A 13,996-nucleotide genomic window follows, 5' to 3' on the forward strand; every position below is an offset into this window, starting at 1 on the left:
CTAGGTACTGCCATTGACGCTAGGTACTGCCATTGACGCTAGGTACTGCCATTGACGCTAGGTACTGCCATTGACGCTAGGTACTGCCATTGACGCTAGGTACTGCCATTGACGCTAGGTACTGCCATTGACGCTAGGTACTGCCATTGACGCTAGGTACTGCCATTGACGCTAGGTACTGCCATTGACGCTAGGTACTGCCATTGACGCTAGGTACTGCCATTGACGCTAGGTACTGCCATTGACGCTAGGTACTGCCATTGACGCTAGGTACTGCCATTGACGCTAGGCAATGCCAAGACCAAAACAATCACCAACTTCAAGTTCTGGTAGCACTGGCAGTACAGGAATCATGAACCAGAACTACTTGTAGGTAGTGAGATCTGATCACGCCTTCCTTAAATGTAAAAGGAGATCTATTATCTAGGCGTCTTCGCTCGCTACGGGTTATTCTTATGGAACTTGCACCCGGATTGATGCGACCATAATCCGCAGACTCCGCCAGCGCAAGATTATCACGTTCCGAACGATTTCTACTTAACGCATCAATGACCACCCTTGTTGCGCGTCAACCCTTACAGACGCTGTCGATGTCGTCTTCTCAACGACCGCCGCGTCGATTGAGCGCTCGGTTACAGGAGAAGGAGGATGCGCAACCCCACACAAACGGGTACCACCTGACCACCAAGAATCAGACCCTCAGCTCTGCAAACGATGGAGTACCGATGCGAAGATCCCAAGACAAACCTCCGGCAGCCAAGAAAAGAAGGATTGGTTAGTCTGCGCTGCGCCTCTTCCGAACTGGACGGCGATGGAGCTGACGGCGACTTTATAGATTATGATGAAGAAGACGATGGCTTCATGTTCACCCGCGCAAAAGCACACAAACCTAGGCCCTCCACCTCGAAGATTGTATCGATCCCCGAGCAACATGTACCCGAAATGGAGAATAGTCGGCCCGCGAGGGTGGACGATGAGGTTCAAGCACACCAGGAGCAGGAATCCAAAGGGCCTTCGAAGAAGCGAAGGAACAAGATGTCCTTTTCCACCCCAAATGTCAGAGTGGAGAAGCCCGTGCGGCGATCGAAGAGGCTATCAGATGATGTCGAAGGAAAGGATGGGAGTCCGCAGCAGAAGATCAGTAGAAGGGATGAGGCACAGCAGGAGACGAAGAGACCCCCAGAACGGCAAAAGACACCTCTCGCACCACAAGCTCAGGTTGAGGAAGACCACTCATCGACCAAGATAGCGCTACCTTTTGCAGATACTCCTGTCATACGAAAAAACAAGGCCATGCGAGAAAGGAAAAGTGGAAAAGGTGAACGAAGGAGCAGTCTCGGTCTTAGGGGCCGGCGAGCGAGCTCCCTTATAGATACTGGTAATTCCAACGGTGAGCATTGCAAAGCCCGTTGCTTGGATGTTTAGACGTGCTGATAGCCAATTTAGCTCTTCCACACAGCGAGGTAGAAGTGGCCGACTTTTACAAGCATATCGAAAGTGAAGGTCTTCCTGAGCCACGGAGAATGCGCCAACTTCTGACCTGGTGTGCGACAAGAGCAATGGGTAACCAATCGGGGGTCCCACCACACGCACATCCTGAATATGAGGACCAGAGTGCGCATCTCGCAGGTAAGCGCAGCTTACTATAACTGCTAGAAGTCATCCTAACCGCCGAAATAGCCCGTGTGATACAGGAGGAGTTGCTCAAAGACTTTGCCAATCGATCAGAAATGTCCGATTGGTTTGGCAGAGAAGAGGCGCAGAAGCCTGAAGAAACATTACCCCTAAGACCAAATCCAAAGAATGCGCAAAATACGATAAAGATTGAAGAGCTGGAAGCACAAATAAGAAGGTACAGTCGATCTGATGTGGATGTTTCCGACTTCATGACTGATACAAACCCCCAGGCTGAAATCCGAACGAAAGTCTCTTGAAGCCCTCTTGCGACCTCCTTCGATCCCGAGTGTACCTCGAGATAATCCTCGATCGTCATCGCATGTCAACCCTCCTACGCTCCATAACTCCCTCCTTTCACACTCAGATATTTCCATCCTTGAAACTTTAAACACAAGCTCTGCCTCTACCGCTACCATCTCATCCCGCATCAACAATCTCAGTGCTACAATAGGACCCTCTATAGACGCATTCGCAGATGGTATCCATAAGGTCGCGCAGTATAGAGATGCGGCAGAACGGGTCTCAAGCCGTGTGTTAAGTATATGCGCGCAAAAGCTGGAGGAAAGAGATAAAGAGGGCAGACGGCGTGCTGTTGGAGCAGCGGGAGACGTGTCTGATGATCTGACTGGTGTTCTGAGGAGTTTAAGCAAGATTGAGAGGTGACATTCGTGCCGGCGTTCTTGAATATTGTGCAGCGTCGCTGTATGGGATATACCATGAGCCTGACTGATGGGATGAGCAATGGGTCGTTGGTGCTTCTTAGGCATAACCCTGCGGATGGAGCCTCCCTCGGACAAATCTATCATCCTTCATTTCCGCATGCATCCTTCTCTACGTCTCCTTGTGACTTGTGGCTCAAACTGTCTTTGCATCACGCCCGGGGTTGATACTAAATCACCTCTCAAAATACAAGTGGCGGCAGCCTGCGAAGCACTTCTTGGCGTCTGAACTCACATCCGTCACAGAGCATACGCAGTTGCCTGTCTACAGAGTTTCTGGACACTAACACAACCTCTCGAGCCTACTGACACATCTGTTGGCGCTTCAAGATCCTCCTGGCAATGCCGCGTCAAGGAACTCTTCTTGTCGCGCTGACTTTCTCCCTCTTTCCCAAGGGAAGGGGAAGGGGAAGCTAGTCTCGGGAAACACCCCCCAGTCATGTTGCTGTTTTGGGAAATAGTCACTGCGTCGCAAACTTAACTTGGGGGGAGAAAAATGTCACTACCATTATTTCATTCTTGATGAGTTATGCCTCATGGAACTGGCGCTGTATAGCGTGTTTTGGTAGTCGGGCATATGCCTTTCTTGGGTCATATCAGCCATCAACGACCTGTGCTGTTGAAGCAATGCCTCCTGCTCCATGGCCGCAGAGACGCCCCTTTCTGTCTCGGGCTACATGTTGCAAATTGCATCACGAGGTGCCGCACAGCTGTGTGCTACCTGTGATGGCAGAAATGTGGGCAGGCCTTGATTGGAGCCTTGTGGTGAGAAAGGTTCGGGGCGTGGTTTGTTGAATGAGCGGCGCAGCCTTTTTGGCGTGGGAGGAAGGGGGGAAAGAAGGTGTGCCTGTAACCCATCTCGCGGAATGTGTAACGCGGTGCCGCAAAGAGACACACTCTGTGACAAGGAGATGAGTGAGGCCGCGCGGAAAAGGGCTTGTGGTGAGAAGGAGGTCGAGCGCTGGTTGGTTGGGTAAGCGGCGCAGCAACTCCCTATGGCAAGAGGGGTGTGCGCGTGAGCGGCACCTCTGACTTCTGGTGTGAGAGGCTCAGGAGGATGGGAAGGGGAGATGAGTGTTGGGCGGGAAGAGATAGATATATAACCCTCCCTCGCCGTCTGTTAACAAGCTTGCTTTTGATCAAGAGAACATATCATATCCAGTACGTTATATCAAAACGGAAAGCAAGCAAGCTTTAATCGAGTTTATCCTTCCTACCCACCTTTCATCGCACCACAAGAAGAACCACCCCTACCTTCTCTTGAAACAAAATACTCAAATCCTCAACGTGTCAACACGTTGTATCGGTCCTACATTCCTGCACCATATCATTTCGCACCACAAAGCACTTTAAACAATGGCATTGTCTTTCAAGTTCTGGAGCGGCAAACATAGCCATGCCCACGTGCGTAGACAGGGTGTTCGTGGTTCGCACAAAAGAGGGAGTCTCTGCTGCTTTGGATAGGCAAGTACAGTCTTTGTCTCCTAGGACGAGTTGGCCGGTTGGCTGAGGAGGGAGAGCCGTAGCTAGAGAGGGAACGGCGGGTGTGAACATTGATTCGGTGGCAGATTGCGAAGTGATTAGAAAGGAAGAACCAAGAGGAGGAAATGCTGCCAGAGTGGATGTACGGGCTTAGATAGAGAAATGGATTGCTTGGTGACTTGGTTTTCAATCTCTCAAGTATGTACTCCGTAATGCTGGCCAATATGAGGTTAGGATTTGCAGATGTCGAAGCATTCGCGGGATTGCGTCCGTCTTCGGGTGTAAAGGACACTACCTTGTATGGCTTGCGTCATATGAGATAGAATCGATAGATTGAGCCTCAATTACAGATGAGCTTCGTTTCCGACCACTAAGTTGAGTAACTTAGCAGACGGCGGTTGCGCAATACAGGCATTTCTTGATATCCCCACTGACGTCATCTGTACCTCGTATCCAGGGAAGTTGGAGTGAACAGCAAGCCGTCCGGTTTTCGTGCCGGTGGAACATCTGTGCCAACTTGTTTCCATGACCTTGGCAATGCAATCATAATCTCCAGAGAAGTCAGCACTGCCTCAATCATTCTGTTGTACGTACTTCAATCAGGTCAGGATCTTGTTTGTACATACCCGAAATACATATTGCTCGGTCCGAATCGACAAGGTAGAAGAAGTTCTGCTCCCATCTCCCCCATACTCTACGCCATTTGACTTCTGGCTGATATCTCAAAGCTTCTCACTGTCGTTCTTCGAATCAGCAAAACATCTGATCGATTCAGTTTTTTTACAACATCATCCAAAGCAACGCACGTCCATTCGAACCTTCTACCAGCCGTCACGTCTCATCTCCTTCACATCCTATCTCCGACAGCAAGGCTCGTTGATACATTTTATCGGAGAAGCGGCTCATCTCCAGAGCTCATCCTCTGCGTCAAACCTGAACCATTTGTTTCCGACCGGCACGCAACACCAATCTCGAAGCACACAATGGGTATATCTTTCAACTTCTGGAGAGGCAAGCGCAGTTCCGCCTCGATAGGACGCGGAGGTATCCACGGGTCTTTTCGGTGTGGGAGATTTAACTGCTTCAAATAAGCAATTACCCATTCTGTATTTGGCACAGTTCAATGAAAAGAAAAGCGGAGCAAGAGACGGTATGATATTGGGATGGAGATGTGTATGTTGTGTTTAGCACAAGTCAGATGCAGGGCGTTGCAGCATCGTGGACCAGAAGAAGTCATAGCGTGCACTAATACGTTCTTGTATTCATTATGAAAACACATTTTCATGGCATGGTCTGTCCATTAGACATAGCGAAATTGAAACAATAGTATTCTGTCAAAACTTCCAAAAAGTATCAATCTGGTAATACGCCATCAATGGAGCGAGCTGGTTAGAGGCTTCGGAAGAAATCATAACCTTTTGCAATTCCTTCATGTCAGAGGAATGCTCTTCACTGCACCGCCATATCAGGGAATTTGGCGACGCCGAAGAAATACGCCATCCAAAGGCTTTAACCTCTGTTAGTTGAAAAAATTCCAGCCAATTCCCATAAGATGCAACCACATATAGATAACGCAACCATTTGTTCACGTCTCCGTGCCTAAGGCTACCTAGTCCTTGGAATGTTTGAGGAGGCCGCCACGCACTTGCAAAGCCTTAATACTCTTTGCAGCTAAATTGACTTCAGGACCTCCTGAGGCCTACTTATTGAATGATTCCCTATTTCTCCGTGCAACATGGGTATAACTGTTTATTGTTTAGGCATGGTTCTCGATCCTATTTTTGGGACCAGTATCCACAGCAAAATGGCAGGCCGGAGCCATCGATTACAATTCTCGTCCAACTTGATGGCCACAGGTGGGCCTCTACTAATACTGACCATGATTTACTCCACATGTAAGTGACTCAACTCATCACAGCTCGACGCAGAATACCCTGTCAGATCTAGACTGGTGAGGAGATGATTGGTCCACTTGTCGATGAGCGGCAGCGGTGAACGTCTGTTGGTCACACATCTGCCTGGGAAATTGTCAGCGCTGTACATGAAACGTGGCTGACTTAGCCTACATTTGAGGCGAAATGTCTTTAAACACTGTCAAAAGCTCTGATAGAGGATGGGCCTTTCGCCCATTAATGAGCTGGCATTGCTCGTATATTGGGTTCCTAGCACGGTAAATAGAGCTATGGTTACGCCTCTCAGTTCAGTGGGCAGTTTGAACAGATGGGACTCTACGACAATCTGCCTCTCTCATCAACCGAGCAGAGTATACGCTTGATAAAGCTACAAACCGCGAGCCATCGTAATGCAGCCCTTGTTGCAAATATTTCTGTTATACCATTGGCCACTAATCCAGACTATGCCGCTGTCTCCTATTGCTGGGGCTCTCCAACGACCAAGTGTCGGATCACTTGCAATGATACCGTGCTCCAGGTGGGCGAGAACCTGGGGGCCGCTCTCACCAGCATCCGGTCAATCTCCAACCTCCCTTTGTGGGTAGATCAGATATGTATCAACCAGAATGACCCGCGCGAGCGGAGTGCACAGGTTGCTTTCATGCAAAAAATATATTCGCAAGCTATGAGAACCTTCGTTTATCTGGGTGAACCCGATTCGGGTGCAGTGAATGAAGCCTGTAAGGTGCTTGAAACGATTGGAATACCTGTGCTTCAGATGAGCGATTACGACAAGGACGAGCTCAAGCTCAAAACACGTTTGAAAGTAGGCCTTGCTACAGTGAAGCTTGCCGTGCAGCATCCGCGCCTGATGAAGAGGGCATACAGCGAAGACGTGAGAAGAGCTCTCGAACGGCTGATCCGACTACCATACTTCTCTCGAAAATGGATCATTCAGGAGGTCGTCATGAGCCGGTCATTGTTTTGCTTGCTTGGCGGTCGTTGCTTTGAATGGGACCCATTTATCACGGCGATGCTAAAGCAAAGTCGTACTGTTGATTCCTCCGCGGACGTGTATAGTGCTACTAAAGTCTGGTGGCTTTGGGATTTAGTCCATGAGTTTGCAGACAAGCGGCGACCTCCACTCTTAACACTGCTATACTACTCGCGCTCTTTCAAAGCAACGGAACATCGTGACTACGTATTTGCCTTGCTTGGTGCTGCTTCTGATTCGCATGAGTTTCCGGAGCCAGATTATGAGTTGAGCGTTGAACAGGTATACCGGGAAACATCAAGCAGTTTTGTCCGGCAAGGGAATGGATTCTTATTGCTTCACCTTGCCGGTCTACGGCCCACCGATAATGGACTGCCGTCATGGGTAGTGGATTGGAGAAATTTTGATACCTTCTACTCGGGCAAGGATTTCTCATCGTTTTGTGCCGGGGGTATGGATGGATCTATAACGCTGACTCCAACAGCCGCCATACTGCAGGGATTTGGCAAGATTGTGGATCGCGTTGTTGCCGTTGCCGACCTGTTCAACCCTGAAGTGAATCTCTGTGACAGGTTGGCGCACTACATTGACAATTGTACCTTCGCCTTCGGAGAATTTTATGAAGATGATACTCAGAAGCTATCTATACAGAGAGACTTAGCCTCAATGATCTCGTTCGAAATGAAATTCAACGTCAACGACCCGGAACGAACTATGTACAAATTCAACAAGGACTACATCGACGTCTCCGCATGCCAGGATCTATCTGCCCTAGATTCTTTGACACCCGGACAAGAAGTGCTCATGTTCTGTAGGTTTTTCCTCCTCAAATCTGAGAGATGTATTTCAAGTTTTGGCCATGGGATTGGAGTGAGTGGCTTGGGCAGGCCTTTTCAGAAGCTCAGGCCCATCGAGACCCCAAAGATTCTCGCTGAGGACGCGGTAGCCAACGGGATTGCCAGAGACTCCGCCTTTGAGAACTTCTTACGGTACAATTTCTTTAAGCCCACGACGAGGCCGGTCATGACCCAAGATCGCCGACTTGGTTTAGGCCCATCTATGACGCAGAAAGACGACGTGGTGTGCGTGCTCTTTGGTGCCAACGCCCCACTGATTCTGCGCCCATCCGCAGGCGGCACATACAAAATAGTTGGCGAAGCTTACGTGCAAGATATCATGTTTAGCGAGACTCTGAAGGATGACAGATATCCTGTCCAACAGATTCTGATCAGCTGAACATGGAGCAGTTGATGGGTTAGTGGGACTGGTGATCAATGACGGGCCACGATTCAGCTCAAAACACCCATAACCTAGCCATCGTCCTTAGCTTTTCTACTCCCTGGATCGGTTTACAGGAAGAGCCCCAACAATTCGACGACATGATCTCATCAAGAGCAGGTCATGGTATTTCTGAGTCCCAGACATCGGCCCATTCCGTGGAATGCTCGTCTCAATAGGCCCCCACACGGCGTTTGAACTCCACTGCTGGCGTCTGGCCATGAAGCGCAACATGGAGGATTTCAGTGCTGCAGGCCAGTCCCGGAAGACATAGGGGCCCTGACTACAGATCCTCCAGTTTGCTAGGTCAGGTCATTTTGCAGTGCTTCAACGTTCCTGCGCCAAATTTAAAAGGAGTACGATCACTCTGCCTACCGTCTCTGGATGATATCATCAGTGAGGCTTCGCCCGAAGACCGAAATAGCCACCTGTTGGTTATATGTGGTATGGGAATAAGGAATACCTAGCGGATATGTACCGTGGAAGGAAGACCAATACCAGGACAGTGAACTCCATCACCCTCGGCTCACTTATTCGTTCAGTGACTCCAAGTACGGAATTTTCAAGGCCATTTTTCAACCCATATATGGCAGTAGAGAAGGAATCACGAAGAACGCCTCTTTCTACGCCCTATCACCTCACATTTGGTTATCATTCTTAGATTAGCGAGCTTATTAAGGTAGAAGACGATGATACATAATTTATGAAGACAGGCACATATCTGAGAAAACGCTTAGACATGGCGGAGTAGGAATGAACATCTTGGAGTCTATACAGATATCTCTACCTTTCCATTTTCGCCTTGGCCATGATGTATCTGCAGGGTTAAATCACGTGAGTCGCGTGAGCAAGGTGTGGAGTGGTGGCTGACAAGGCTGTGTTGACCCCCTCAATCACAGCTTAATAAACGCTCAAACTTAGCCAATCGAATCCTTCCAAACACGAAGTTCAGGGCATGAAATATATGAGCTGGCCTGCAGGGAGCTTACCCAGGATGCTGTCTAGGGTCGAGGCCGAAAGCCCACTCCGCAATGTAGGGGACGACAAAGCCAGGCGGTGCTCCCTTTGAAAATTAGAAATCATCCTGTACTCTTGACCTACACTGAAAAACAACAGTCCCTCACACGTGGCAGCGTACATCAACCTTCCAGCTCGTCGTTTCATGCCTATAAAGGTTCAAATCAAGTCAGATGTCCCATTCGAACGCTCCTGGTCACCAAGGTTGAGAACCTAGACTCTCGATAGCCTTCTCCGGTACAAGCAAATCTTAGCGCCTGGATAAATCAAATCTCAAGGCTTCATCCAATATGACAGTTCAATGGAGAGTGCAGACCAAAAGTCGTTGCATGCACAACAGCCTCCATCTTATCCACCAGCTGTGATACAGGCAGGGTATTTCGCTCCTCCAGCACCGGCTCCTTACCCGTACGCTGCAAACTTATACCTGCCAGCGCCTTCAGGTTATACTTCCAAAATCTCAAATGTTCATGCACCATTTACGTCTACCCCCTATAGCCGGACAACTCTTCACGAGGATGTGCCAACCAACTCGTTGAATTCGTTACAACTGGCACTAGACGAAGTCAAACATCTGTCCAGGATGGCAGATCCATTGTCTGTCGTTGCTTCTGTCGTTGCTGTTGCTTCTGCGGCAGTACAAATATCCCAGACCTTGTACAAGGTAGCTGACGCTCTCGGTGGCACTAACTCAGAGGTCGAGTCCATTGCGTCCGAGGTGGAGATATTCTCTGATGTCCTCGAAGATCTTCGTGAAATCCTTGACGAAGCAGAAGATATCATAACCCCCAAAGCTCTGAAACATGCAAATACACTCCTTTCGAAGTGTAAAGATGTCTTCGAGACAATCCAGCAAATGCTAGCACCATACAAAGATGCAGACCGAATCAGCTTCTGGCACAGTATTCAATGGGCCTTCAGACGAGAAAGGGTGAAGCCTATGCGCTGTAGGCTTGAAGCATTAAAAACTACTCTTTCGGTCTGGCTAGGAACAGTCAGACTGGCACGGTACAGAAGCAGCTCGTTAGCCATGTAAGCAAGTTCCGTTAAGAAGAGAAGATGCATGCTAAATCTGGATCAGTGATTCTTCCTCCGATAGGAAGGACAAAAAGTATTTGTTGGATGTAGAGAAGTCAATTGTCCGAAATAGTACTGCCATGGTTCGCTGGCAGCGTGCAGAAGCAGAAGCTAGGCAACCGTACAACCCGTACGGCCAGGCTTATTCGGCTATCGCTTACACTCCCACCAAGCCTTCGAAGGAGATACAATGGATGTCTCATCTGGTACCATATACAAACGATTCAAAAACTGAGCCGCGGAATCAGGCCTTGCAACTAGAAGACGTCCAACTGAGCCCAAGCATCCCCAGAAGCATCTCAAACATAGAGGTTCTGAAAACTGTGAATGTGCTGCTTGCTAAATGGACAAATCTTGATGTCTCGGCTGAAGATTTGCCAGAATCCAGAACAGCAACTGGCAAGACCGGGCGGTCCAAAAGGGATGTCGAGAAGGCGACTGGCACTGGGCGCTTGGGCCGCGATGCTGAAAGCTCTGGTGTCAAGAAGACAAAAGCAAACAAAGAGCAGCCCCGGGAAATGCTACGTACGAAGAAAACGCAACCGCTTAGTGTGAAGGGAATCGACAGTGGTGATAGAGAGAGTAAATCAGAAGATGATGCCTCAATACAAACAGATGGAGTGGCGGAAAGCATCAGGAAGGAAAGGGTCGGTGACAACGCCACAGATACTGAAGATGTTCAGGCATTTGATCCGATTATAGCCGACGCTTCAGGCGATGAAGCCAGCGATGACAGTGCATGGGAAGCCATCAGTACCGGCCATCTTTCTCGCCGGGAGACCAAAGCAAGGTTTGTGGAGAATCGCCTCGAAAAGCGTGAAGAAGGTATAGGATTAGAGACACCTTCGGACTTCTCAAGTACTAATAATGCCCCGCCGACCGCCTCTTATACATATCCCTCGGTTTCCCAGCCCTCCGCCCTCAACCCACAGGCCGGTCATGCACAAACGATTGCGAGTCACAGCCAGGTCTATACAGCTGGTCCACAAATCGAATATGCACAAAAGGTTGCGAGTGACAGCCATCCCCCGGATCATACGGTACCGTATGGTCTTGTGCCACAACCTCAAGACCCCATTCCTACTTCACCATGGGGAAATTCATATCAGATAACCAGTCCTTATAGCATGCTTGTGTCTGGGCCGCCTCCTCCAGAAGAGCCCCCACCCTCGAAGACACTCAACGGAAAGGAAGTACTGGCACGTGTGCAAGAAATGCTGCTGAAGAACAAGGAGGAGAACATTTCCAGGGAAAAGGCTGGATTAGCACAGATCGCTGCGGCCAATGCAGCAAGAGAAAAGACGTATCGAAAAGAGATGGAGGCTGCGGTGCTGAGGGCGCATATGAATGCTGAGAGAGTGATAGCCGAATCAGTTGCAAGAGTACAAAAGGAGGCAGAGATCAAGGAATCCGACATGGAGAATGCTGTTATTCATTTCAAAGATGCAGTTGGGAGAAGGTTTATCTTTCCTTTCAAGCTCTGTCGCACATGGCGTGTAGGTGCAGGATCCCTATTTTGCTATAATCACTAACAGTCAACAGGACATGCAGACGCTTGTTCGTCAAACATTTTTCCACGTTGAAACTCTCAAGCCTTATGTAGTGGATGGAAAATATGACTTACTGGACTCGGACGGCGCGATCATCTTACCGCAAGTATGGGACAGCGTAATTGAGCCAGGGCGGACAATTGGAATGCATTTGTGGTCATTACCAGGTCAAGACAATACTCAGGATGAGCCGGCTAGCACCGCTTCTGCTCCGTCAACAGCCCCTGGACCTGACCCTGGGGTCTTGAGCTACCTTGATGGTACACCGATTCCGTCACCAAAACCTCCAAACTTGAATCCCCTTTCCGAATCAGCATTTCTCCCCCCACCAGAGGCGCCACAACCATCACCCGCCATAGCAGAGGAGGATTCGGAGGCTCAGTCTACACCAACGAGAAAGAGATCAAAAGATCGCCCTAGGACACTTGGCACGTCTGGAGAATCGAGCTCTGATGAGGGTACTGAATCTGAGTATGCTGGCGACAGCGAGGTCGATGGGGCTGAGAGTTCGGTGGTGCCATGGCAGGAAGCCCTACAGAGAAGCTCGGAGAAGCATGCTGAGGAATTTCAACGCACGTGGGATACTATTACAGAGGCGGCCAAAGCGGAAGCTGTGCGCGAGATCCTCAGGAAATGGTTAAAAGAGAACTCGGGTTCAAAGGATCAGGAGGAGGACCACCAGATACAGACACAAGCCAAGGATTTGATAGAACAGCCAAAGAACAATGCCAGGCCCGCTATACAGCAGCTGCAGATGCAGTTACCGACGTCCGTTTCAGGTAGTATCTCAGCAAACCCGTATGCGACAGAAGCTCCACGATCGGTTCTTGCACTAGGTGGCCGCACCCAAAGCAAGCATGATGTGGCCAACGCTCTGGAAACAAGTCCTTTGAGTGCCGCGCCAAGTTGGCTCTGCAGCGAATGTCACTCACCATTGCCCCGTGGAAAGCAAACAGAAGCTCCTCTTCCGGATATTGGATCTCCCCAGACTCCGCAATCAAAGCCCAGAAAGCCCACTAACGCACAAAGTGTAATACCCCAGCTTCCCAATGACATGTCTCCACCACTAAACATCAACAAAAGCATAGCTGAGCGTCTCGACCTTTTGGAGAAAATCCTCCAACACCAAGGAAACGTGCGGGGACAGGCGAAAGAAGAAGAAGAAGAAGAAGAAGAACGCTTAGCCCAGCTAGAGAAAACAGTGCGGCAGCCAGGCAACGGTTATGCACCTGCACCAGCATTGATGACACCTCCTATTACCGAGCCGGAATTGTCGCAATCCTACACGCCTTCCAGTGCGAAAACTCCATCTAAAACCGGCACAGTCAGTACGAAGGAGAGGAAGGGTCCGTCATCGAGATCTCTTCTTCGAGCACGGCTTTTTGGAAGGGCCAAATCGGACTCGGGGGCCGTCCATTAGATGTACCTTTGGAAAAGAATCTGAGAATCAGAAGCGCACATGGACAGTCCGACCAAGCCGGTGAAGATGCAATTCTGCAGAGCGTTGGCATATGCGCGAGCCTCAAGAGCACCGAATTCGATCTTCCACTCAATAGCAACCAGTAGCAACGAACGAAATCATCGATGCGCCAAAAAGAAAGAAAAAAATCGGCCTGGAATCGCAAAGGAATCGCGGACCCATTATCGGGTTGAGGCATACCACCATCTCAAAATGGTTCGGAGATTTCTACCACACGCGACAGGCCATCAGCCACACGAGCATCCAACAAGCGAGACGCGGACCGGAGGACCCTTGGGTGGCATACAGAAAAATTAGCTACAACCAGAAGTTCAAGCACAGCAACCAAGGGATCAATCTACCCCATACAGAGAAGAAAAACCCGGTCTCTCAAATCCCGATACATGAATTACCACAACTAGCGCTCTAAGCAACATGCCAAACGCAGGAGAACTGGGCACCGGAAAGCACCATCTAAGCACATACGAATGGATGATGTCTAGATATGCCTCAACTTAGTGGAGCCGTTTCCGGTCATGCTCTCAGTGTGACGGCCCGGCCTTACTGGAGCGCGCTGTACCTAGCTAGCTGCTCAGCAAGCAAACCACAAAAAGAGCCGCCTCCCAGCGAGAGCGCACGTACATTGAATAATGCGTCCGAGAGCATGCCCTAGCTAGCTGAGTTGACTGCACAACAGCCTACCCACGAGGCGGGAGGCTCACTCCTACCTTACAAGCGTTGGGTGCACGATCCAGCACGGTAGGAAGCGGACGTTAGGGAAATGGCGTGGAATACAGCATGCATGTAAAAGTAAAAAGTGCATGGCTAACCCTCTCACCGAAGGATGACCT

General features: G+C 49.7%; 3 protein-coding genes across 3 annotated transcripts; all 3 read left to right on the plus strand.

Annotated features, from left to right (window-relative positions):
• Positions 1-548: 548 nt before the first annotated feature.
• EPUS_00822 (uncharacterized protein) lies at positions 549-2,340 on the plus strand (the record flags this gene model as incomplete). Its single annotated transcript, XM_007801602.1, has 5 exons — positions 549-774; positions 836-1,390; positions 1,447-1,629; positions 1,681-1,852; positions 1,908-2,340. The coding sequence occupies 5 exons, from the start codon at positions 549-551 to the stop codon at positions 2,338-2,340; spliced, it is 1,569 nt and encodes a 522-aa protein (XP_007799793.1).
• Positions 2,341-6,098: 3,758 nt separating this feature from the next.
• Positions 6,099-8,000, plus strand: EPUS_00823 (uncharacterized protein; the record flags this gene model as incomplete). The annotated part of the gene is made up of 1 exon (XM_007801603.1): positions 6,099-8,000. One exon carries the CDS (start codon positions 6,099-6,101, stop codon positions 7,998-8,000), a length of 1,902 nt encoding a protein of 633 aa, XP_007799794.1.
• A 1,360-nt stretch (positions 8,001-9,360) lies between these two features.
• On the plus strand, positions 9,361-13,106 carry EPUS_00824 (uncharacterized protein; the record flags this gene model as incomplete). Its single annotated transcript, XM_007801604.1, has 3 exons — positions 9,361-10,091; positions 10,141-11,632; positions 11,679-13,106. The coding sequence occupies 3 exons, from the start codon at positions 9,361-9,363 to the stop codon at positions 13,104-13,106; spliced, it is 3,651 nt and encodes a 1,216-aa protein (XP_007799795.1).
• Between the last annotated feature and the right edge of the window lie 890 nt (positions 13,107-13,996).

The sequence above is a fragment of the Endocarpon pusillum genome (assembly GCF_000464535.1).
Source record: "Endocarpon pusillum Z07020 unplaced genomic scaffold scaffold1300, whole genome shotgun sequence".
In the NCBI taxonomy this organism is placed as follows: Eukaryota; Fungi; Ascomycota; class Eurotiomycetes; order Verrucariales; family Verrucariaceae; genus Endocarpon; species Endocarpon pusillum.